Here is a 27,070-nt window from a genome sequence, read left to right on the forward strand (position 1 = left end):
ATAAATGTTAATCCAGTCCCTAGACTGTTAATACATTCCGTATTTGACCTCAGTGTTTCTTGTTTGAGTACAGTATTGGTTGTCTGTCTTTAGTAAAAAACTTGATTAGTCTATCCACAGTTGCTTTTGAAGAGAATACTGGCAGGCTGATGTCACTGCAGGAGTATATGTACTGTGACATCAGATTGCTCTATTTCCATCTGCTGGTAGAGGTGCATAATCCACTGGTTCTGGATTTATCTGTCTGTCCTAAGAAAAGGAAATGTATCAGGTAGGTAGTAACTTCTCATTATTAAAACAGGCATAAGTATTGTCCAATGCAATATCATTGACTCCCTTCTCTTCAGCTTCACAACATAGGTAACTGGTAAAAAATGTAAACTGGACCTATCTTACTGCACCCTACCATTACTTTGGTAGATACCTCACAGCTTCCCACAGCTACTCATAGAAATATAACACCTTCTCCAGCGAAGAGTGATAAAACAGTTACCTCCCTCCACTTGAAACCAAGGCTTCTATTGCTGATACTTTTTGATACTGAAAAAATCAGGAGACTTAAGGACCCATCTGGATCTCTGGGTTTTGAATGCCTTTCTGAGTCTGGAAAATTCCAGATGAACTCCCAAAGCACAATTCTTCATGCATGTGTTCAGTGTACCTCAAGGATGCATATGTACACCTCCCCATTCATTGGGCTTTTTGCTATTACCTGTGTTTCCAAATAGACTTTATTCACTACCAATACAAGGTACTTCTGTGTGGATTTTCAGCTGCCCCCAGAGTCTTCACCAAATGTCTTCCAGTAGTGCCAGTCCATCTTAAACGATAGGGAATCCAAGTCTTTCTATATCTGTACAACTGGCTTATCACAGCTCCTATCTGCAACAGAGCCCTTCAAGCCCTCCACCAATTGAGCTTCTTCAGAACCTAGATTTTCTCATAGACTTCAAAAAGTCCAACCTTAAGAACACAAGAAATTGCCATGCTGGGTCAGACCAAGGGTCCATCAAGCCCAGCATCCTGTTTCCAATAGAGGCCAAACCTGGCAATTACCCAAACACTAAGAAGATCCCATGCTACTTTTTGTACCTCTCTCCAGTATTGTTGTATATGCCAACAATTCCAAAAGTAGTGACCAGTATTCCTACATCTTACCTACATTTCATGCATGCTTTGGGTTCAGCTAGATTAAATCTATGTGCCTGCAGGAGAGACTTTTGAGTTTCTCACAGAGGTATACTTGGCATTAGTTTGAATTCTCGAGGCATTCAGAAATATATGGAGCTGTGTATTCCACTCCTGACTCTTTACTCCATCCCCTCCTGGAGGTATCCTGTCCAGGTTCTTCTTGCAACTTCAACATTTTACACACACAGGATATGGTATGACAATTGGGATCCTGATATCAAATAAGTCTAGAAGCATCTCCTGTGGTTCTCCTTGCAAGGCAAGAAGGTCTAATGACTACATGTAATGCCATAACTGCAGATACGTATAGTTCTACACCTGAGAGAGAGTAAAATTTTGTCAGAGGTTCTTGTATCTTCCCCTCTTCTATCAACTCCTGCATTATTTACAGTCCCTTATTACCCTACTCTTGAAAAATTCCAGACTGTGGTCCAGGGATAAAATCATTACCTACTATCTGTAGAAAGTGGAGAGATCCAATAGTCCATTTTTGGCCTCCCACAAAACTATTTCCAAGTTCTAGGAATTTTGCTTTGCTGGAGATGTTTTGGTAAGCCCCTGTATGATCTATATAAAATAAATCTTAAATCTACTGATGGTGCCAAACTCAGTTTCTAGTCCAAAGGAGTCTAACAACTTTGAAGGTGCTATACCTGGTAATAGTCTTTAGCCATATAAAATGTTGAATCTGTCGTTCATTGCCCCTATCTTCGTCAAAAAGTAGGCGCTATTTGTAACATGTATAACCATTTGGGAAATATCCTGATCTGGAATAAGATGACTTGACCGACCAACGATAAGGGATAGTCCATCCAGGTGTGCAAAACTTTTGTAATATGGTTAAACACAGTTTTATAATTCACACTTTCTGCAATTACACATAGATGTGGGTAATATCTATTCATAGGTATCTAAAGGATTCCCAGCCCAACTTATGGGGAAATTATTCCCACATAAATATCTAGCATTAGAAATGCATCTGGTGTTTTGTTTTGTTTTTTTCCAAATTAAGCATTAAACCAGCCAAGGCACCATATTTTAACACTGAGCACATCTTCAGAGTACAGTTTGCTACAGCTAGGTTGAATAAATGTGCTTTCAGTACAAAATTAGATTGTAAGCCCTGTGGGAATAGGGAAATACCTATAGTGCCTGAATGCAATTGGCTTTGATGTACACTTTTAAGTGCCAAAAAGCAGAATATAAAAAATCTAAATATTTAGAAAACTCTTCCAGCAAAGCTGGCAATGATGTACCCACTTCTACTTTGTAAGGGGTGGCCAACTCTGGTCCTCGAGAGCCACAAACAGGCCAGGCTTTTGGGATATCCACAATGAATATGCATAAGATCTATTTGCATACAATGGAAGCAGTGCTTGCAAATTTCTCATAGATATCCTCAAAACCTGGTCTGTTTGTGGCTCTCGGACTGGAGTTGGCCACCTCTGTACTATTTGGGCTATTTCATCGTCCACGAATACTGAAAGCTTGAAGGCTGGTTCATGTGTCTTCCCAAAAGGAATTGCCTTGCATGGCTTCATTTTCCCTAATCCCTTTTTGTTTTGTGTTGTTTTTTAAAGTAGCTCAGAGGGAGGGATATAGGACACCCCTGAGTTCGTAAACTTCAGATTGTACCCCATTTGCTATCTCCACTGTAAAAAAATAAAGAAATTTATCTTGTATTATTTATTTATATTTATATTCCACTTTTTGCACTATTTTCAGTACTTAAAAGTGGATTACATTCAGGTACTGTAGGTATTTCCCTATACCCAGAGGGCTTACAATCTAACGGGCCAATACAGTAAAGTCCTCTCTCCTGTGTGCGCGATTTTGTATTTTAAATGAGGCCCGGCGGTAAAAACAGGTAAAAGGAGGCGCTAGGGACACTAGTGCGTCCCTAGCGCCTCCTTTTGGACCAGAGCGGCGGCTGTCAGCAGCTTTGACAACAGACGCTCAATTTTGCCGGCGTCGGTTCTCAAACCCGCTGACAGCCACGGGCTCGGAAACCGGATGCCGGCAAAATTGAGCGTCCGGTTTTCGACCAGACAGCCGCGGGCCCACTTCAAATTTTTTTTCCTTTTTTTACCCTTCGGAACCTCAGACTTAATATCGCCATGATATTAAGTCAGAGGGTGCACAGAAAATCAGTTTTTACTGCTTTTCTGTGCACTTTCCCAGTGCCCGAAGAAATTAGTGCCTACTTTCGGGTAGGCACTAATTTCTGAAAGCAAAATGTGCGACTTGGCTGCACATTTTGTTTTCTGAATCACGCGGGAATACCTAATAGGGCCATCAACATGCATTTGTATGTTGCGGGTGCTATTAGGTTTGGGGGATTGGACACACGTTTTCGGTCCCTTACTGAATAAGGGGTAATGCTAGCGCGTTGAAAAACGCACGTCCGATGGTGGGTTAACAGTGCACTCCATCGGAGCGCACTGTACTGTATCGGCTTGTAAGTTTGCACCTGAGGTAATGGAGGGTAAAGTCACTTGTCCAAGGTCACAAAGAACGACAGCAGGACTCGAACCCTGGTTCGTGGCCCGCTGCTCTAACCACTAGGCTACTCCTCCACTCTAACTTCTAATCACATTGTGAAAGGACCCATCTATTCTCACCTCTTTAAGACTGCGAACATAAACATCCAGTTGACCCAATCTTGAAATGGAGAGAGCGCATCTACTGCCTGATAATGATTTCCATCGAGGCCACTACTTTGCAAGCATCAAAGACTTATTTGACATAATCTTTGCTAACAACTTTGAGAGAGTTTTTTTTAAAAGAGAGGGGTCTGTACGACCCAGATATTAGGGGGCGTCATGTCCCAGCTTAGCTAATACAGTTATAATGGCCATATTAGGAGAACAGGGGAACTGCCCCTTTTCAATAAGCTCCTTATATATTGCCCCCTGGGGTACCAATATCTTCTCTTTAAGCATCTTAAATTTCCCAGAATACCCATCTAGCCCTGTCACCTTAAGTTGTGCTTTCTGAGTTCACTTTTGTATTTCTCCTAACTGGATGGGGGTATTCAGTACCTTCTTTTGGGTTTCCATTAATTTCAGAAAAACCTACAGTGGCTAAATATGTCTGTTTTTCCTTAACTGGGGAGGTCCTATACAATTCCTGATAGCATAATTTAAGTATGGTGTAGATATTTTTGTGGAATTTTTGATCCTCCCTGAGTTCTCTCAAAGCCTTTATATACTTCATCTCTACCCCAACCTCCAATTCCCAGTTAAATTTGCAAACATCCTCCCTGGTTTACCATACTGGTAAAATCTCGCTGTATAGTATGAGAGACTTCGGAGTTCTTTTACACAATAAAAAATTAAGTGCTGCCTGAGCTTCTGCGAACCTAGCTCCAGTAATTTATATCTAACTTGTTTCATAACTTTTTTGGCAGCTTTTTAAATGTTTTCCAACTGTAAAGCTTCCTTTGCTATCTCTCTCTTCCTAGTGGCTAAAAAAGATTCTCTCTCCTCTCAATACAGGCTTCACTGTTTCCCAAAAAAAGTGGGGCTCTATGGGCTTTGTTAAAAATTTTAAAAATCTTACCATTTTTTAAAAGAAATGTACTCGGAAACCTAAGTATCTATCTATATAAATACCTAGGGAACCTCCATTGACTTCTCAACTGGTGGGTGGAAATCTTCCAAATCTAACCATACTGATGAGTGATCTGAGATCTTTAATGGTCCTATTTTAATTTTCCCAACTCTTTAGAATTCACTATTCCCTAAGAACAGGTAATTTATACGTGAATGTATTTCATGTGCCTTAGATATATGCATGTATTCTTTTTTTGGGGGGGGTAACATTCTCCAGGGATCTACTAAATCTAGAACTACATAAAAGGAAATTCCTTTCATAAGAACATAAGAGATGCCATACTGGGTCAGACCAAGAGTTCATAAAGCCCAGTATCCTGTTTCTAGCAGTGGCCCATCCAAGTCACAAGTACCTAGCAAGCATCCAAGCATTAAATAAATCCAATGCTACTAATGCTGGCAACAATCAGTAGCTATTCCCTATTGATTGATAGCAGTTTATGGACTTCTTCAGGAACTTATCAAACTTTTTTTTTTTTTTTCAACCCAGCTACACTAGCTGCCTTAACCACATTCTTTGGCAACAAATTCCAGAGCTTAATAGTGCATTGAGTGAAAAACATTTTCTATCCTTTGTTTTAAATGTGCTATTTGTTAACTTCATGGAGTGTTACCTAGTTCTTTATTATCTAAAAGGGTAAATAACCATTTCACATTTATTTATTTTATTTAAAAGTGTTTGTATACCGTCTTTACAAACAGGGGCGGATTTTCAGAGCCCTGCTCGCGTAAATCCGCCCAAAACCGGGCGGATTTACGCGAGCAGGGCCCTGCGCGCCGGGAAGCCTATTTTACATAGGCCTCCCGGCGCGCGCAGAGCCCCGGGACTCGCGTACGTCCCGGGGTTCTCGGAGGGGGGCGTGTCGCGGGGCCGGAGCGCGCGGCGTTGCGGGGGCGTGTCGGCAGCGTTTTGGGGGCGGGTAAGGGGCGTGGCTACGGCCCGGGGGCGTGGCCGCGCCCTCCGTACCCGCCCCCAGGTCGCGGCCCGGCGCGCAGCAGGCCCGCTGGCGCGCGGGGATTTACGTCTCCCTCCGGGAGGCGTAAATCCCCCGACAAAGGTAAGGGGGGGGTGTAGACAGGGCCGGGTGGGTGGGTTAGGTAGGGGAAGGGAGGGTAAGGTGAGGGGAGGGCAAAGGAAAGTTCCCTCCGAGGCCGCTCCGATTTCGGAGCGGCCTTGGAGGGAACGGGGGGAGGCAGCGCGGCTCGGCGCGCGCAGGCTATACAAAATCGATAGCCTTGCGCGCGCCGATCCAGGATTTTAGTGGATACGCGCGGCTCCGCGCGTATCTACTAAAATCCAGCGTACTTTTGCTTGAGTCTGATGCGCAAGCAAAAGTAGGCTGATCGCGCTTCTTTTAAAATCTACCCCACAGTGTTTAATCAAAACGGTTTACATAACTAAATAAAAAAACAAATGTAAATAAAGATTTAAATTTAAAAGAACATAAAGATTATCAAATTATAAAAGCTCAAAATTACAAAAATATATAATAAAAAATAAAAATCTAAAACAATGAATAGTTTACATAAAAAATAAATCAATATATAATAATGTTGTGCCCTGTGTGATGGAGAAGTAGTTATGTTATTTAGTGTGTGATAAATGGAAAGCAGATTGAAATAAATGTGTTTTTAGGGATTTTTTTGAAGTGTTTGGAGTTGGATATGGATCTTAGAGTCTGGTAATGCGTTCCATAAGATTGGTCCAATGACAGAGAATGATCTTTTTCTGGTGATGTCAAGATGGGCCTGTCGTGGTGATGGGATGTCTAAGAGGGTTTTGTCCAGTGATCTTAGATGTCTGGTGGGTTTGTAAATCCGGAGAATGGAACATAAGGTAATTGAATTAGGAGTGTAGATGAGAGAGTGTATAATGGACAGGATCTTGAATTGTATTCTGTATTTAATTGGTAACCAATGTAATGATTGAAGTATCTGAGTGATGTGATTTTTTTATGGAAGAGTTTGTTAAGATACGTGCTGCTGCGTTTTGGATCAGTTGAAGTGAGTGAAGTGTGTTATCTGGGAGACCTATATAAAGAGAATTACAGTAGTCAAGCCCAGAAAAGATGAGTGATTGAAGTATAGTCCGAAAATCGTGAAAGAAAAGTAGAGGACGAAGCCGTTTCAAGAGTTGAAGCTTATAAAATGAATTTCTGGTAATTATGGATATGTGTTGTTTTAATGAAAGATCTGAATTAATGGTTATACCTAAATTTTTTGCAGATTTGGAGATGGGGATAGTGATACCGTTAAATACTAATTGAGGGGGGGGGACCTATGGATGAATCTGTAATTGATGAGAGGTGGACTATTTCTGGTTTTTTTGGATTTAGTTTTAGTCTATTGTGAGAGAGCCATGTGTCAATAGTCGTGAGGTATAAAGATACTAAGGATAATGTGAGAGTCCAAGAGGTACTGTATGTCATCGGCGTAGATTTGAATTGTATGTTTAGTGAGGCTAAGATGCGGCAAAGAGGTAGTAGATAGATGTTGAAGAGAATAGGGGATAGAGAAGAACCTTGTGGAACACCCGATGCAATAGAGTATGGTTCAGAAGAATGATTGTTTATATTGACTTGTTGAATGCGATCAGACAAAAATGAAATAAACCATTGTAATACAGCACCCGAAATACCTATAGATTTGAGAATGGAGATGAGAATTTGGTGATCAACAGTATCAAAAGCCGCGGAAATATCTAAGAAAACAATGATGTGACCTGTTCAAGTCCTCGCATGATTTTATAGACCTCAGCTATCTCTTCTCCAAGCTGAGCAGCCCTAACCTCTTTAGCCTTTCCTTTATAGGGGAGCCATTCCAAGTCCTTTATCATTTTTTGTCTCCCTTCTCTGTACTTTCTCCAGTGCAACTATATCTTTTTTGGGATGAGGTGACCCAGCATTACATACAATATTCAAGGTATGGTCTAACCATTGAGCGATAGAGGCATTGTGACATCTTCTGGGTTTTTTTTTTTTATTCGCCATTCTCTTTCTAAAAATACCTAACATTCTGCTTGCTTTTTTAACCGCTACAGCACACTGAGCCGACAATTTCAATGTAATATCAACTATGATGTCCAGATCTTTTTCCTGGATGGTAACTCCTAAAATGAAACCTAACATCGTGTAGCTACAGCATGGGTAATTTTTTTTTTTTTTTCCTATATGCATCACCTTGTGCTTCTTCACATTCAATTTCATCTGCCGTATGGATGCCAAATCTTCCAGCCTTCCAAGGTGGTCCTGCAATTTATAGCAATCTGCTTGTGATTTAACTACTCTGAATAATTTTGTGTCATCTGCAAATTTGATTACCTCACTCATCATACCTATTGCCAGATCATTTATAAATATATTAAAAAGCATCGGACCAAGTACAGATCCCTGAGGCATGCCACTGTTTACCTTTTTCCACTGTGAAAACAGTTTAATCTTACTGTTTCCTATCTTTTAACCAGTTTGCAATCCACAAAAGGAAATTGCCTCCTATCCCATGACTTCTTAGTTTTCTTAGAAGCCTCTCATGAGGGACTTTGTCAAACGCCTTCTGAAAATCCAAATACACCACATCTACTAGTTCACCTTTTTATCCACATGCTTATTCACCCCTTAAAAAGAAAATGTAGCAGATATGAGGCAAGACATCTCTTGGGTGAATCCATGCTGGCTGTATCCCATTAAATCATGTCTGTCTATATGTTCTGTGGTTTTATTCTTTATAATTTTTTCCCGGCACTGTAATCAGGCTCACTGGTCTATAATTTCCAGATCACCTCTGGAGCCCTTTTCATATATTCGGGTTGCACTGGCCACCTTCCAGACTTCAGGTACAGCAGATTATTTTAATGATAGTTTACAAATTACTTGTAACCTGAAACTTCATTTTGAGTTCTTTCAGAACCCTGGAATGCATACCATCTGGTCCATGTGAATTACCAATCTTCAGTTTGTCAATCTACTACGTCTTCTAGGTTAACTGTGATTTGGGTCATTTCATCTCAATCATCACCTTTGAAAACAGTCTCCAGAATGGGTATTTCCCCAACATCCTCCTTAGTAAACACCGAATCAAAGAATTCATTTTAGTCTTTCCATGATGGCCTTATCTTCTCTAAGTACCCCTTTTAACCTTCAATTATCTAACGGTTCCACAGACTCCCTTGCAGGCTTCCTGCTTCGGATATATTAACGTTTTTGAGTTTTTGCCTCTACAGCCAACTTCTTTTCAAATTCTTTTAGCCTTATCGGTGTTTTTACATTTAACTTGCCAATGCTTATGCTTTTTTCCTATTTTCTTCAGATGGATCCTTCTGCCAATTTTTGAAGGAAGATCTTTTGGCTAAAATAGCCTCTTTCACCTCACCTTTTAACCATGCTGGCAATAGTTTGGCTTTCTTGATGCATTTACATTATTAAAATTGATCACCTAACACTAAAATAGGTCTAGGTGATGTACAGTAAAACATGCATAAAATTTGACAATATAATAAACACTTAAAATATACAATAAATTACAAAAATATAACTGTGTAAAATTTCATATAGGCTAGTCTAAAAAGTCTTTAAAAGACCGCTGAATGTTTTGACCAAGCCACAACACCAGAGTTCCATCAGGAAAGAGTTCCAGAGGAATGGGCCAGCAACAGAGAACATTCCCGAGTAATGTGTAATCGTGCCAATTTAGGTGATGGAATGTCTAAAAGACTGTAAATTTCTGGATGGTTGATAAATCTTCAAATAGCATTGGACCAAGGACAGGACTGATCATTAATTTTAAAGATTGTCATGCCAGTTTTCTATTTAATCCTTTCACCAATATAGAGCCAGTGTAAAATTCATCAATATGAGGAATACATCTGGACTGTGCTTCTAAGGTGGTATTTTTTTAAGTGTCCATAACTATGTACACTCAAACCTTTGCAGCTGAAGCTTTCAGTTTTTTTCTAACAATTTTTCTCATTTTATCAAATTTTCTCTTTTGAAGGTTTAGTGTTAGAGCTGTGGATTTGCTTATTGTCCCCCTTCCAGTCACTAATTCTCTGAAGTAGATGCTGAAATCAACATAAGATTTAACTTATTTTGTCAAATGACGACAACTATATTTTCCTTATTACGAATAGTTCTCGCATTCATGTAGCCAATATGCAATTCATTATCTTTACAAGACGCATCATTATATCCAGTATTACTGATGAGGCAGGAACCGTGACAGGATGTTAAACACTGTTCAGGATAACTTCCACATCTAGCACTCAAACCTGAATAGCAACCATAATTGGTAATGATAGGAATAAGACATTTCAACTGTTAACATAATGACTGGCCATTTAAATATCACAATTTTCCACATAACCAGCCATGTTTATATCAGAGGTAAATTAAAATACAGTATCTTATACTCAGACTATAAAAGTTTGCTAATCAAAATGAACAAGAGAATCCACTACCATGGCCCACTGGTTCCACTATGGGGCAGGCCCTTTCGTTGGCCCTTAAGCAATGGTCTACCAGGTGGAGGCCTGTCTAAGGGGAGACCTCTCTATGGGAATGCAGTGGCAGTGTCTGATATCAAGTGACTTCCTGGCTCGCGAAGCCCAGCAGCAGGTCAGTAAACAAACTCTTAAGGTTGTGGGGTCGCCCAATGATAGATCTTTGCATCGGAACAAAATCAAAAGTTAGATCTACCTTGCTCCATTCTTCCAATTCATCACAGGATTGCCCAAGACTATTTCCTTCTGGATTAATGAAAAGGCTTTTTCACCACTACCACTTGTAGCAAGGACAGTTCAGAAACTTATTTGAGACCAAGCATAAATGATTCTAGTGACTCTGGCATGGCCAAAACAAATCTGGTATGCCTATCTCACATAACTGTTAATACATCCCATTTCCTTGGGATCGGATCCCTCTCTGCCATTGCAGGAAAATGGAAAATTACTTCATCTGTCTTTTGTCCCTTGGCCTGATGGCATGGATGTTGAGAACTTGATAATTGCAAATTTCAGCTTGCCTAGGGAAGTTGAAGACATCCTCTCTGCATGGAAGTCTTCCACTTGGCATAACTATCCTTCTTAAGTGGCAAAGATATTCTCATTAGTGTGAACAGTGTTCATGCAGTCTTTTCTCATGTGAACTTCTATATCCTATCTTACCTCAGTCACTTATCAAAGTGGGGTCTGGCAACTTTGTCAGAGTGCATTTGAGTGCCATTGCAGCATATCATGCTCCTGTCTACAGTACCTGTTGGTATCCAGATTCATGAGAGGTTTGTTAAACCTTAAACCAGCAGGTCCCTGGGATCACAACTTGGTGCCCACTTTTTTTCATGAAACCCCCTTTTTGAACATAAGAACATGTCATACTGGGTCAGACCAAGGGTCCAATCAAGCCCAGCATCCTGTCTCCAACAGTGGCCAATCCAGGCCATAAGAACCTGGCAAGTACCCAAAAACTAAGTCTATCCCATGTTACTGTTGCTAGTAATAGTAGTGGCTATTTTCTAAGTCAACTTAATAGCAGGTAATGGACTTCTCCAAGAACTTATCCAATTCTTCTTTAAACACAGCTACACTAACTGCACTAACCACATCCTCTGGCAACAAATTCCAGAGTTTAATTGTGCGTTGAGTAAAAAAGAACTTTCTCCGATTTAGTTTTAAATGTGCCACATGCTAACTTCATGGAGTACCCCCTAGTCTTTCTATTATCCGAAAGAATAAATAGCCGATTCACATTTACCTGATCTAGACCTCTCATGATTTTAAACACCTCTATCTTATCCACCCTCAGCCGTCTCTTCTCAAAGTTGAAAAGTCCTAACCTCTTTAGTCTTTAATCATAGGGGAGCTGTTCCATTCCCTTTATCATTTTGGGCCACCCTTCTTTGTACCTTCTCCATTGCAACTATATCTTTTTTTGAGATACGGCGACCAGAATTGTACACAGTATTCAAGGTGTGGTCTCACCAAGGAGCGATACAGAGGCATTATAACACTTTCCATTTTATTCACCATTCCCTTTCTAATAATTCCCAACATTGTTTGTTTGCTTTTTTAACTGCTGCAGTACACTGAACCGATGATTTCAATGTGTTATCCACTATGACGCTTAGATCTTTCTTGGGTGGTAGCTCCTAATATGGAATCTAACATTTAGGCCGGTGGAGCGCACTGTTAACCTGCATTTGGACGCATGTTTTGGATGCGCTAGCTGTACCCCTTATTCAGTAAGGGGTAATAACGCATAAAACGCGCGTCCAACCCCCCCCCCCCCCCCCCCCCCCCTCCGAGACTAATAGCGCCCGCAACATGCAACACGCGCGATACAGAAAGTAAAATGTGCAGCGAAGCCGCACATTTTACTTTCAGAAATTAGCGCCTACCTTTGGGTAGGCACTAATTTCTGCCAGCATCGGGAAAGTACACAGAAAAGCAGTAAAAACTGCTTTTCTGTGCACCCTCCGACTTAATATTATGGCGATATTAAGTCGGAGGTCCCGAAAGTTTAAAAAAAAAAAAAAAATTGAAACAAAAAATAAATAAAATTTGAAATCGACTCGCGGGTTGAAAACCAGACGCTCAATTTTGCCGGCATCCGGTTTCTGAACCCATGGCTGTCAGCGGGCTCGAGAACAGACGCCAACAAAATTGAGCGTCAGCTGTCAAGCCCGCTGACAGCCGCCGCTCCTGTCCAAAAAGAGGTGCTAAGGACGCGCTAGTGCCCTAGCACCTCTTTTTACTGCCAGCCCTAATTTAAATATTTTAGTTTACTGAATCGCGTGCACAGGACACTGGCCTGTGCGCGTGCCAGGAGAGCGGGCACTCTCCCGTAAACTTTACTGTATTGTAACTATAGAATGGGGTATTTTTCCCTATACGCATCACCTGGCACTTATCCACATAAAAATTCATCTGCCATTTGGATGCCCAATTTTCCATTCTCACAAGGTCTTCCTGCAATTTATCACAATCTGCTATTGATTTAACTACTCTGAACAATTTTGTATCATCTGCAAATTTGATTACCTCACTCGTTGTATTTCTTTCCAGATCATTTATAAATGTATTGAAAAGTACGGGTCCCAGTACAGATCCCTGAGGCACTCCACTGCCCACTCCCTTCCACTGCAAAAATTGTCCATTTAATCCTACTGTTTCCTGTCTTTTAGCCAGTTTGTAATCCGCAAACAGACATTGCTACCTATCCCATGACTTTTTTTTATTTTTCCTAGAAACCTCTCATGAGGAACTTTGTCAAACACCTTCTGAAAATCCAAATACACTACATCTACCGGTTCACCTTTATCCACATGTTTATTAACTCCTTCAAAAAAGTGAAGCAGATTTGTGAGGCAAGACTTGCCTTGGGTAAAGCCATGCTGACTTTGTTCCATTAAACATGTCTTTCTATATGTTCTGCGATTTTGATATTTAGAACACTTTCCACTTTTTTTCCTGGCACTGAAGTCAGGCTCACTGGTCTGTAGTTTCCTGGATTGCCCCTGGAGCACTTTTTAAATATTGGGGTTACATTAGCCACCCTCCAGTCTTCAGGTACAATGGATGATTTTAATGATAGGTTACAAACTTTTACTAATAAGTCTGAAATTTCATATTTTAGTTCCTTCAGAACCCTGAGGTGTATATCATCCGGTCCAGGTGATTTACTACTCTTCAGTTTGTCAATCAGGCCTACCACATTCAGTACGGGTATCTCCCCAACATCTTCTTCAGTAAACACCGAAGCAAAGAAATCATTTAATCTTTCTGCGATGGCCTTATCTTCTCTAAGTGCCCCTTTAACCTCTCGATCATCTAATGGTCCAACTGATTCCCTCACAGGCTTTCTGCTTCGGATATATTTAAAAAAGTTTTTATTGTGAGTTTTTTGCCTCTACGGCCAACTTCTTTTCAAATTCTCTCTTAGCCTGTCTTATCAAAGTCTAACATTTAACTTGCCAATGCTTATGCATTATCCTGTTTTCTTGTGTTGGATACTTCTTCCAATTAATCCTTTTCCCTTCTTTTCCTTATGCTCCATTTTTCTCCACCAACCTCTCCCCGATCCCTTCTTATTTACCACTATTAATTTATGCATCAATGTTTTTTAATAGTTTATTCTCTGTTTGATTTATGTAAAACCGTTAGGATGGCTGCACCGAATGACAGTACATAAAACTGAACAAATAAATAAATACATTTTTGAATGAAGATCTTTTGACTAAAATAGCTTTTCACCTCCCCTTTTAACCATGCCGGTAATAGTGTTGCCTTCCTTCCACCTTTCTTAATGTGTGGAATACATATGGACTGTGCTTCTAGGATGGTATTTTTTAACAATGACCATGCCTCTTGCACACTTTTTACCTTTGTAACTGCTCCTTTCAGTTTTTTTATATTTTTCTCAGTTTCCCTTTTGAAATTTTAGCACAAGAGCCGTGGATTTGCTTACTGTCCCCCTTCCAGTTATTAATTCAAATTTGATCATATTATGATCACTATTGCCAAAACATCTGCTTGAAGTACAGATGATGCTCCCAGATGTGTGTGCAGCAAACTGCAGGGAGTATGTGACAGGCAGTTGCTCTGCATTTGGCTGCCTGCCACATATTCACTGCAACTTGCTGCGCATATGCCTTTGCATTTCTTTTGTTATCAAATGTTATGAATCTTGTAGGGCTGGGGACATCTAGAATGTGTATTGGACATGCTTGTAGACATGAGAATCTTTTGCTGAAAATAGTGTCATCAAATTGACTAGTGATGCCTTCATCACAAAACATATTTTGACTAGTGACCTGGACAGATCTCCCTCCCTTCTACCCTGCTGTTTTAGGCCTCACTTTATACATGCTACCTCTTCTGGGAACTCTCTCTTAATTTTGTATTGTTCTCCTGTCTGTCATTCTTGACTGGATTGTAAGCTCCACAAAACAGACTATATCTTATGTATATCTGTACAGTGCTGCCTATGTCTAATAGAGCTATAGAAATGAGAAGCATATCCTTCAGTGCTGTGTATATAGATGCAACTTTTCCTGTACAAGTAGAAATGTAGTAGGAAGTGCAGTAAAGTAAAATGCTCTAATAAAATAGGAGTAATCGCAATCTGTGGGCCAGTAATGTTCTGTCTTGTTTCTAGAACATGAATGAAGCTTCCTCATTGCTCAGTGCCACCTGTAACACGTTTATCACAACGCTTGAAGAATGTGTGAAGATAGCCAATGCCAAGTTTAAGCCAGAAATGTTCCAGTTGCCTCATCCTGATCCTTTGGTGTCTCCTGTCTCACCCTCACCTGTTCAAATGGTTTGAGCATTTTGTTGTATTATAAACAAGTTCTGGCTTTGGTTGATTAGAATAGATACATGTATTAACGTAAAACTTTGAGTTCAGTCTTAGCAGTTGGGCCTGTGCTTCCAAAATATTTTTTGAGCCTTTTCGTTTAATCACCCAATTCTCCTGGCAGGTCCTGCAGGGATGAGTGTATTTACATGGGTGACCTTGTCTGTTAGCTGCAAATTTTTTCACTTATCTCTTATGGAGACTGACTTAAACACAAAGGTGGTTATAGTGTGCAAATGAAGATTTATCTGGGAATTCTCAAATGGGCAGGGTTTTTTTTTTTTTTAAACTTTTTCCCCCATATATGCCAATAGAAAAACAATTTAATCTTATCAGTCCTAGGAGAGTCTAAGCTTCCTAGCTGCATGGTTCCAAGTCTCCTTGCTCAAAGTTGGTAGTGTGGAGGAAGGGGGAAGTAGACCCTTCTGGTTTGCGGGTGTCACGAGGCACAGAAAAGCACACTCCTGCATAGAACAGAGTACACTTATTGAACTGTGACTCTTGTTGGTCTGTTTCAGCTGGCCTTGTTGCGTTTAACTATGTGCGTTCTCTTTCCTTCCAGATGAAACGTTCCGTTAGCCACCCTGGTTACACTTTGGAGAGGTAAGAAGCATAGTCTGTGCCAAGCTGCAACAGCCAAAGTAGGGTGAATGTTGGTTCAAAATGAATGAAGAGTGGATCAGATAAAGATGTAGTCCTGCCTTCAGCTTATTTTGAAAATGTGGAATATAAGTTGGAAAATTAAAATTAAATCCTCCCACAATGTAAGGCTCATGGTGGTCATATGTACCGTTTGGGGTTCACTTTGGGCAGTTATTTGTAGAAAGCATCATTCAAGTGTTGGAAAAGTGCAAATAGTTCCACCAAGTTGACGGGGTGGCTAGGACTTAAGTGCTTGAAAGCTTTCCCAGGTTGAGGGTATTCTCACAGGACAAGCAGGATGTTAGTCCTCACATATGGGTGACATCACAGGATGGAGACCAATCATGGAACACTTTTGTTAAAGTTTCTAGAACTTTGACTGGCACCTACTGGGCATGCCCAGCATGGCACTAAACCTGCAGCCAGCAGGGGTCCCCCTTCAGTCTTAAGAACATAAGAAAATGCCATACTGGGTCAGACCAAGGGTCCATCAAGCCCAGCATCCTGTTTCCAACAGTGGCCAATCCAGGCCATAAGAACCTGGCAAGTACCCAAAAACTAAGTCTATTCCATGTAACCATTGCTAATGGCAGTGGCTATTCTCTAAGTGAACTTAATAGCAGGTAATGGACTTCTCCTCCAAGAACTTATCCAATCCTTTTTTAAACACAGCTATACTAACTGCACGAACCACATTCTCTGGCAACAAATTCCAGAGTTTAATTGTGCGTTGAGTAAAAAAGAACTTTCTCAGATTAGTTTTAAATGTGCCCCATGCTAACTTCATGGAGTGCCCCCTAGTCTTTCTACTATCCGAAAGAGTAAATAACCGATTCACATCTACCCGTTCTAGACCTCTCATGATTTTAAACACCTCTATCATATCCCTCCTCAGCCGTCTCTTCTCCAAGCTGAAAAGTCCTAACCTCTTTAGTCTTTCCTCATAGGGGAGTTGTTCCATTCCCCTTATCATTTTGGTAGCCCTTCTCTGTACCTTCTCCATCGCAATTATATCTTTTTTGAGATGCGGTGACCAGAATTGTACACAGTATTCAAGGTGTGGTCTCACCATGGAGCGATACAGAGGCATTATGACATTTTCCGTTTTATTCATCATTCCTTTTCTAATGCTTCCCAACATTCTGTTTGCTTTTTTGACTGCCGCAGCACACTGCACCGACGATTTCAATGTGTTATCCACTATGACACCTAGATCTCTTTCTTGGGTTGTAGCACCTAATATGGAACCCAATATTGTGTAATTATAGCATGGGTTATTTTTCCCTATATGCATCACCTTGCACTTATCCACATTAAATTTCATCTGCCATTTGGATGCCCAATTTTCCAGTCTCACAAGGTCTTCCTGTAATTTATCACAATCTGCTTGTGATTTAACTACTCTGAACAATTTTGTGTCATCTGCAAATTTGATTATCTCACTCGTCGTATTTCTTTCCAGATCATTTATAAATATATTGAACAGTAAGGGTCCCAATACAGATCCCTGAGGCACTCCACTGTCCACTCCCTTCCACTGAGAAAATTGCCCATTTAATCCTACTCTCTGTTTCCTGTCTTTTTAGCCAGTTTGCAATCCACGAAAGGACATCGCCACCTATCCCATGACTTTTTACTTTTCCTAGAAGCCTCTCATGAGGAACTTTGTCAAACGCCTTCTGAAAATCCAAGTATACTATATCTACCAGTTCACCTTTATCCACATGTTTATTAACTCCTTCAAAAAAGTGAAGCAGATTTGTGAGGCAAGACTTGCCCTGGGTAAAGCCATGCTGACTTTGTTCCATTAAACCATGTCTTTCTATATGTTCTGTGATTTTGATGTTTAGAACACTTTCCACTATGTTTAGAACACTTTCCACTATTTTTCCACGCAGCAGTAGCACCCGGGTTAAGGAGCTCCACAGAGATTCCTGACAGGAATTTTCCTCACGGAATTACTAAAAACTTTCATACCCCACAGGGGTCCCTCCTTTGAATTTTTGACTCTGTGGTACTCCGATAAGTTTTTACTGTTTTCGGTCGATTCCAGTCGAGTTTGGTCCTCGCGGCCTACTGGCCGTCGACCGTACCACGGTCTCAAAGGCCATGGTGTCGGGGTTCCGTCGGTGCCTGGACTGTACTCTCACCATGTCCATAACAGACCCGCATAAAGTCTGTGTAATGTGTCTCGGGTGCGAGCATGATGTCCTGACTTGCACCAAATGTGCCTTAATGACACCAAAAGGTCGCAAGGCCAGAATGGAGAAAATGGAACTTCTCTTCTATTCTCAAACTCCCGACGCAGTCCATTGCATCGACGTCATCTGAACCGGTACCGTCCACTTCGTGCCAGTATCAGTCACCAGCCAGTGACCATCCGGCATAGACGACTTCTCGGCCTTCGACTACCTCTACTTCCCCTCAGGACCGAGGGGATTATAGAGAAAAGCATAGACATCGCAAGCCTCGGACCATCGAGGAAGAAAAATCTTCGACCTCTCCATCAACCGAGCCGCAATTGAAGAAACCCCGTCCAGAAAAGGCACCAACTCTTTCTGTGACCGGCTCACCGAGGCAACCCTCACCCGGACGGTTATCGGGAGCCGTGACTCTGCCTTTAACGGTGGTCTCTCCAGCTATGCCTCTGCCTCATTCTTCCCTTCTGGAGCCGGGGCTGCTTGCTCCAGGTCTCCATGAAGAACTGGACCGGATGGTTCAGGAGGCCATCGATAAGGCGATGCACAGACTCCAAGGTCCCCCGGCACCGAAATCGGTGGCAGTCGCTGAACCGACCATCTATCCCATTCCGGCGGCATTGGCACCGCTGCTCTTAAAGATGAAAATGCTCATAGCTGCTTTTCCACTGATGGATCCTGGGTCGCCGATGGCTCCGGTGCCTTCTCCGCTTACCCTGTCGGGAAGGGAAACATCGTTCTGCATTCCTCCATCGGGAGTCTTTCCGATGTCTCAACCATTGATGCCAATACGCCCATCGGCGCCACCGATCCATCCTTAGATGCCTTTATTGGTGCCTCCAGTACTTCCCTCGATGCCTTCAGATCCTAGACCAGGACCTTCAGGAATACCATCGTCGCGTCCTTCTCAGGTTCCTACAGGGACAGGTGCTGATTCCTATGACACCTGGACTGACGATTCATCTCAAGACACTAATGACTTACCATCACCACCTTCTCCTACTGAACGTAGGAAGCGTTTTCCTCCAGAGGACTTGTCCTTCGTAAATTTTGTGAAGGAAATGTCTGAATTTGTTCCCTTCCAATTACAGACTGAGCAAGATGATAGGCATCAAATGATGGAGCTGTTACAATTCCTGGATGCTCCCAAGGAAATAACCTCCATCCCTATTTACCAGGTTCTTTTGGATCTCCTCAAAAAGAACTGGGAACACCCTGGTTCTGTTGCTCCAGTCAACAGAAAAGCTGATGCTGCTTATTTGGTCCAGTCATCCCCAGGATTCCAGAAACCTCAGCTGGATCACCAATCTGTGGTTGTAGAATCTGCCCAAAAGAGGGCAAAAAGATCAAAACCCCACTCTTCCTTCCCCCCCCCCCCCCCCCCCCAGGTAAGGAACAGAAATTCCTGGATGCCATTGGCCAGCGTGTCTTCCAGGGATCAGTGCTTATCTCTCAGATCGCCTCCTACCAGCTGTATGTGACCCAGTACAACAGGGTCTTATTCAAGCAGGTACAGGACTTTGCAGAGTCCCTGCCTCAGCAATTCCAGGAACAGCTTCAAACCCTGGTACACAAGGATTTCGAGGCAGGGAAGCATGAAATAAGATCCTCTTATATCTTCAACACCACTTCCAGGGTATCTGCAACTGCTGTTTCGGCAAGAAGATGGGCCTGGCTCAAGTCTTCGGACTTGCGCCCTGAAGTACAAGACAGATTATCTGATCTGCCCTGCATAGGAGACAATCTGTTTGAACAGATTCAGTGGATGGTGGGGGAACTCAAGGACCATCATGAGACCCTTCGCCAGCTCTCTCTGATGCCCTCTGAGTATTCCTCCAAACAGCCTTTCAGGAAGGATACTAAAAAGTCATTCTTCCGTCCAAAGAAGTCCTATCTACCACTGTCTAGAACTCATTCCATGAGACCTTTCCAAAAGGCCCAGTCTCGTCAATCGCAGAAACAAAAGCTGCAGGCAGCTCCTCAGCCAGGCTCAGCTTCCGGCTTTTGACTCCTGCATAGAGAGCAGCAGCCAGTTTCCACTGCCTCAGATACCAGTGGGAGGTTGATTGTGTGCCAGCTGCTGTTGAAATGGCACAATCATCTCAGACCAGTGGGTCTTTGCCATAATCTCACAAGGTTATCGCCTGAACTTTCTCTCTATCCCACTGGACTCCCCACCTCTACAGACGTGGAGAACATCCGATCACTCACTTCTCCTGGAGCAGGAGGTCTCTCTCCTCCTCCAGTCCAGAGCAATAGAGCCAGTGCCCTACTCCCAACAAGGCCTAGGATTCTATTCCCGGTACTTTCTAATCCCCAAAAAATCAGGCGGCGTTTGTCCAATTGTGGACCTACGCACCCTCAACAAGTATCTCCACCGAGAAACGTTCAAGATGGTGACCTTGGGTTCCCTCCATCCTCTTCTGCAAAAAGGAGACTGGCTCTGCTCTCTCAATCTCTAAAACGCGTACACACACTGCGATAACTCCATCTCATCGCAGGTTCCTGAGATTTCTGGTAGGCCCCAAACACTATCAGTACAGAGTGCTACCATTCTGCCTGGTATCTGCACCACGAGTCTTCATAAAGTGCCTCGTAGTAGTAGCAGCCTTCCTTAGGACTCAAGGTGTTCACGTCTACCCCTATCTAGACGACTGGTTGATCAGGGCTCCCACTCAGCAAGCTGCTCTGTCACCCCTACATCTTACTTTACACACTGATTTCGCTAGGATTTCTCGTCAACTACGAGAAATCCTGTTTAGTCCCATCTCAAACTTTATCGTTAATAGGGGCAGACTTGGACACCTTGCAGGCAAAGGCATTTCTGCCTCAACAGCGAGCTCTCACTCATCTCTCTCGCACACCAGCTACAGTCTCAGCACCGCATGACTGCACGCCACTTCCTCATCCTGCTAGAACACATGGCATCCTCAGTACAGGTTACCCCAGTGGCCCGCTTGGCCATGAGTCATGCAGTGGACTCAGGTCATAATGGACTCAGTCCGTCCAATCTCTATTGACCACTGTCCAATCACTGACTCACTTCATCAGTCTCTAGTCTGGTGGCAAAAGCAGATCAATCTCCTCCAAGGCCTGCCCTTCCAGGCTCCAAACCCTCAAATAATTCTCACCACTGATGCTTCCAACCTCGGCTGGGGGAGCCCATGTCGCCAATTTGTAGATACAAGGAACTTGGTCTCCAGAGGAAGCCAAACACCAAATCAATTTCCTGGAGCTGCGAGCAATCAGATATGCTCTCAAGGTATTTCAGGATCACTTTTCCAATCAGGTCATCCTCATTCAGATGGACAACCAGGTGGCCATGTGGTACATCAACAAATAGGGAGGGACGGGCTCCTACCTACTGTGTCAGGAGGCTACACAGGTATGGGCAGAAGTCCTCTCCCATTCGATGTACCTCAGGGCCACCTACTTGCCAGGAGTGGACAATGTGTTGGCGGACAAGCTGAGTTGCGCCTTTCAACCGCACGAGTGGTCCCTCAACCCCACTGTAGCGGACTCAATATTCCAAAGTTGGGGTTACCCCCCACATAGACCTCTTTGTGTCACTTCAGAACCGCAAAGTAGAGAACCTTTGCTCTCTCACTCGCAGCCAACACTCTCAGCCAAGAGATGCGTTCTCCCTCTCATGGGCAACAGGTCTTATATGCATTCCCTTCACTTCCAGTTCTCTTGAAGACTCGTGAAGTTACGTCAGGACAAGGGATGCACGATCCTGATAGCACCTCACTGGCCTCGCCAAGTGTGGTTTCCAATACTTCAGGACCTCTCCATTCGCAGGCACATTCCTTTGGGAAAGGACCCGTTTCTGATCACTCAGAACGATGGGTGCCTATGCCACCCCAATCTTCAGGCCTTGTCTGACTGCCTGGATGTTGAAAGGTTAATTCTTCAGCCACTTAACCTTTCGGAGCCAGTTTCCTGTGTCCTGATGGCTTCACAGAAGCCTTCTACGAGAAAATCTTATCTTTACAAATGGAACTGGTTTAAATCATGGTGTTCTTCTCAATCCTTTGATACCTTTACCTGTTCCACTAAGAAGTTTCTAGACTATCTCTGGCACTTGTCAGAATCAGGTCTAAAAACCTCCTCCATCAGAATGCATGTCAGTGTGGTAGCCGCCTTCCATAGAGGTGTCGGGGATGTTCCTATTTCAGTACAACCCCTCGTAACACGTTTTCTGAAGGGCTTGCTTCACCTCAAGCCTCCTCTGCACTCTGGCCCCTTCTTGGGACCTCAATCTGGTTTTGGGTCAGCTCATGAAACCACCATTCGAGCCTCTCCAGTCCTGTGATCTTTGCTATCTCACGTGGAAAGTGATCTTTCTTTTGGCAATAACATCTGATCGCAGAGTTAGTGAGCTACAGGCCCTAGTTACCTATCCGCCTTACACTAAACAACTGCAGTACCAGGTAGTACTACGCACTCACCCTAAGTTCTTACCTAAGGTAGTATTGAACTTTCACATTAATCAATCCATTATACTACCTACCTTCTTTCCCAGGCCCCACTCCAATCCAGGAGAACAAGCTCTGCATACCCTTGACTGTAAACAGGTTCTAGCGTTTTATCTAGACCATACAGCTGCCCATAGGAAAAGCACTCAATTGTTTGTCTCTTTCCATTCCATCAAATTGGGGCAGCCTGTGGGTAAGCAGACTCTCTCCTGGTTCGTGGACTGCATATCTTTTTGCTATCAGCAAGCAGGCATTCCACTTCAGGACTGTGTTAAAGCGCACTCTGTGAGGGCCATGGCGACGTCAGTAGCACACCTACGCTCGGTGCCGCTTCCTCACATTTGCAGGGCTGCTACCTGGAGTTCTCTCCATACCTTTACAGCCCATTATTGCTTGGACAAAGCTGGAAGACAAGATTCCATCTTCGGCCAGTCTGTCTTGCGCAACCTTTTCCCAACTTGACGTACCAACACCCTTCCACCTGCCCGATAGGGCTCAGGATGCCCTCTACCAAATTTCACCCCAGTCCTAGTACCAATTGCACATCTGTGTCCATTTGGTGCATTTCTCGGACATCCTCAGCTCGGTATTCACCCATATGTGAGGACTACCATCCTGCTTGTTCTGTGAGAAAGCAAATGTTGCTTACCTGTAACAGGTGTTGTCACAGGACAGCAGGATGTTAGTCCTCACGAAACCTGCCCGCCGCCCCGCAGTGTTGGGTTCATAATGTTTCTTATTTTATTTTCGGCACTTCCTGTTGCTTTAAACAACTGAAAGGGGACCCCTGCTGGCTGCAGGTTTAGTGCCATGCTGGGCATGCCCAGTAGGTGCCAGTCAAAGTTCTAGAAACTTTCAAAAGTGTTCCATGATTGGGCTCCATCCTGTGATGTCACCCATATGTGAGGACTAACATCCTACTGTCCTGTGAGAACACCTGTTACAGGTAAACAGCATTTGCTTTAACTGGGGGAAAAAAAACTGAAGTATTTAATTATATGATTGCTGTTAAATCCTATATAGGGATTTACAGAGGAGCTTCCTATATACATTGGATGCTCCTTTGTTAGTTATTCTGTCAGGTTCAAGGGAAACAGATTATATCATCTTGTGAAAGGGAAATTTTATTGAGTAGATAGTCATGGCTGGTGACACTGGGAATCACTTTTTTGTGTAAAAAATTGTCAGGGCTTTATATATTATATATATATTGCACATGGCTCTAACAAGCAAGGTAGTTTTGCAGGAAAAAACGTTCTTGGCTATCTATGATAAAACTCTTAAGGAAGAGTGCCATTTTTCCAAGCTTGGGAAGAGGAAGGAAATATTGTTTCAAACTTGGCTACAGATGGATAGCTTTGTCTGAGTTAGGACACAGAGATTGCTTGTTTTACAACTCTCGGAGGCTGGTTAGCCTCCCTGAACATCTCCCTTCAGTCTGATACTATAACTGTAAATCATAATTAAGTTCACAAATTCAGGAGAGGTTTTTCTGGTATTTGAGCATTATCTGTATCATGCAAATACATTTTATTTTACAAAGTATATCTTCTGCCAAGTAGAAAAGGACTTTGCCCATGGGTAGAGAGGGAACAGGAAGTATGAGAAAAGGATAAGATTTCAGTAGCTTGGTGGGTGGGGGGGGGGGGGGGAATGATGAAAGACCCTAGGTCTAGCATGGGAACTTTTTTTTTTTTTTTTTTTTTACCAGACGAGAATTTGCAGAAAGAAAAGACGTGATAGGTGATCACTGGGACATGGTGAAGCAGCAGGAAAAAAGTGTTCCTAATTATGAGTGAGCAAAAGGAAATGTATGTAAATTTTTCTCTTGCATCAGATGTGCCCTACACATCTGATGCTCCAGATACATCAGTTCAGCAAGGCAGCATTGTAACTGACAGCTATCTTAGTGCTTTTTTTTCTACTGGAATTGCAGAAGAGGAGTAACCTAGAGGTTAAAGCAGCAGGTGGAGGCCAGGGTTCAAATCCCACTGTCGGGAAAGTCACTTTACTCTCCATTGCCTCAGGTATAAACTTAGGGCCTCATTTACTAGGCATTGTCCTCATAGAATGGGGAAAAAAGCCTTAGTAAATCAGGCCCTTAGATTGTAAGCTCCCTGGGACAGGAAAAATAATCCTGCTGTACCTAGAGATAGAGTGAGTTCAAGGTAAGTTACAAATGAAAATGGCATGAGCTTCAAAAAAAAAATAAAAAATAGGAATTTGCCCACTGTGAGGTCATGGCAGCAAAATGTTGTGTTCCATGATAATTTAATATAGTGGTTGGAGCAAAAGCATGTGAACTCAGACCAAGATTCAGGTCCTTTCACCTATCACGGTCTGATCTTGAGCAAATCACATAACAACTTAAATTATATGATTGGAGCAGTGACATTGTAACTTTGTGTGCTGTACTAGGTTGCCAAGATGAGAATTTTTTAAAGTGCATTTCCTCTTCATTCACTCTCACTAGTCCAAATCAGTGGATTATATACACCAACCAGCAGATGAAAAAAGATAAACAGGCTCACTGATGTCACTCCTAAACATTCGTGCTGACACTAGCCTGCCAGTATGCTATGTCTCCAGCAGATGGTGGATGAGCATTCCATGCTGTGCTCTGAGGCCTACACAGACAGTCTGGCGGTGGCTCCTGAAGTGAAAGTATTTATTCCCTCCCTCGCTTGAGCAGAATCCTGGATCAACATTTGCTTCTCATTTCAGAAGTGAAGGATGGATGCAGCTTCCAAAGTGAAATCACTCACTCCTTCGGTAGAGCAGTTCTAGCACCAGGGGGGCTTCCAATCAGTATTTGGAGTAAAGCTTGTTTTGGGGTTTTTTGCCATGGTCCTTTCTCAGTCTCCTGTCCCCCCTCCCCCCCTTTTCTATTGGCACACTTCCTTGTTATCTGTCTTAGGGAGAATCTTTTCTCACTATTTAAAAACAGATTAAAAAGAGTTGGAGCTCAGTCAGGATGGTGAGCTTTGCAAGCCCAACAGCAGAGCAGGCCTCAGATGAACTGCTATGGAGGAAGTGCCTGAGGGTATTTAGTGAGCTCCTGTGGGGAGGTTTAGCAGCATATTGGCTTCTCCTGCAAAGATGGGAGGAAGTCTGTACACTACAGCAGTGGCACTTAAAAAAAAAAAAAAAAAAAAAAAAAAAGCACGTGGTGGCCAAGTAATGAGGTTGCTGTGGCTGTTTAGAGCAGTGGAGAGGTCTGTTTCACTAAGTTGAAACTTGGATATGAAAAATTCTGCTGACTGGGATTCAGTTCTGAGATGGCAATAAAAGGCATCCATATCAATTCCACTCTCTGCAGAACTGGAGATTAAACTTTTTAAAATAGACCTTCAAGAACAGCTATAGATGCATAATACTATTTTCAAGGTTGGCTTATCTACCGTTAGAGGTAAGGTAAAATCTGTTTCAGAAGACACAGGTTGATATCAGATTTTTGTCACAGAGCAGGAAATCTATCCCTGTGGAAGGAAGTGCTGCATGTAAGGAATTATGCTTCACATTTTTTTCTTCACTTACCTATGCAGATGCCACCTGCACTAATAGTGTGGCAAGAGCCCTATTAAGCAGAAATCAGCAACATTTTGATAGAGAAAGATGGCACACTTGAATCCACAGCTACTTATCATTCTGATGAGGTTGATGAATTTAATTCAAGATCACTAATGCTATTAGGAACTAGAAATGTTCTGTGACTCGGACATTAGACTACTGGTTCTTGCTCCAAATTGCTTCTCTGTAAAATGTCTTGCAAAGAGTTTATTTGGTGAAATACTTAAGACAATTCATGAGTCCTGATTACTCAAAACCAGAGAGACTTCCTAAGAATAGGTAAAATTTTAGGTTTTAGAGGATGCCAGAAAAGATAGAATGAATGTTCTACAAAGAGTGGATTCACATAACCAAAAACTACTAGGCTCTGGTAATCATTCAAAATGTTTATACCCTAGAATTGTTTCCCCAACACATTCGTGGTTTTTCCAGGTATATCACCAATGAAGCAAATGCTGTACTAGCAACACTAAACAAATTAGTAAAGCTAAGTGTTATGTCCTGTTCCATTTCAAGAGCAAGGTTTTAGTTGTTATAACTAGAAATTCCAAAAGATGTTAAAAAAAAAAAAAAAAAAAAAAAAAGGGGTGGAGGTTTGGCCCTTAAGACAAATTCTGGATTTCATATAGGTGAACAAATGCTTGTTGCCCTTGTTTTCGAGTGGATCTCTTCATTAAGTCATCTTTTCAGTAAGAAAAGGCAAGTATTTGACTTTGCTAGACCTATCAGAGAGAGAAATTAAAATAAACTATAATACTGAATGCTGAGTTTCCATTAAGTGTGCTAGCTGTCTTTCTAAATTCAGAATTCAATTTGCACGTTTTTTGTCTTTAGTTGGAGTCTCAAAGAAAACTGATTAATGCTAGGGGCCTGATTTTCAAAAGCATTTACATGTTTAATGCTGGGCTTTACGCATGTTAAAGCACTTTATCTGTGGAAGTGGGCTCTTGAAAATTGCTATAACACATGCCTTTGATTGTTAGTAGGTTTTGCCTACTAAAGAGTAAACGTGGGAGTGCCTCAGGGATCTG

At 42.3% G+C, this 27,070-nt stretch overlaps 1 protein-coding gene across 1 annotated transcript in view; it reads left to right on the forward strand.

Moving 5' to 3' along the window:
* PLEKHA3 (pleckstrin homology domain containing A3) overlaps window positions 1-27,070 on the forward strand; it is an 88,991-nt gene that overhangs the window by 42,557 nt on the left and 19,364 nt on the right. Inside the window, 2 exon segments of the mRNA XM_029605896.1 lie at window positions 14,951-15,115; window positions 15,714-15,754. Of these exon segments, the coding sequence (XP_029461756.1) occupies window positions 14,951-15,115; window positions 15,714-15,754 (206 nt within the window).

This window comes from Rhinatrema bivittatum, chromosome 6 (genome assembly GCF_901001135.1).
Source record: "Rhinatrema bivittatum chromosome 6, aRhiBiv1.1, whole genome shotgun sequence".
Classification (NCBI taxonomy): domain Eukaryota; kingdom Metazoa; phylum Chordata; class Amphibia; order Gymnophiona; family Rhinatrematidae; genus Rhinatrema; species Rhinatrema bivittatum.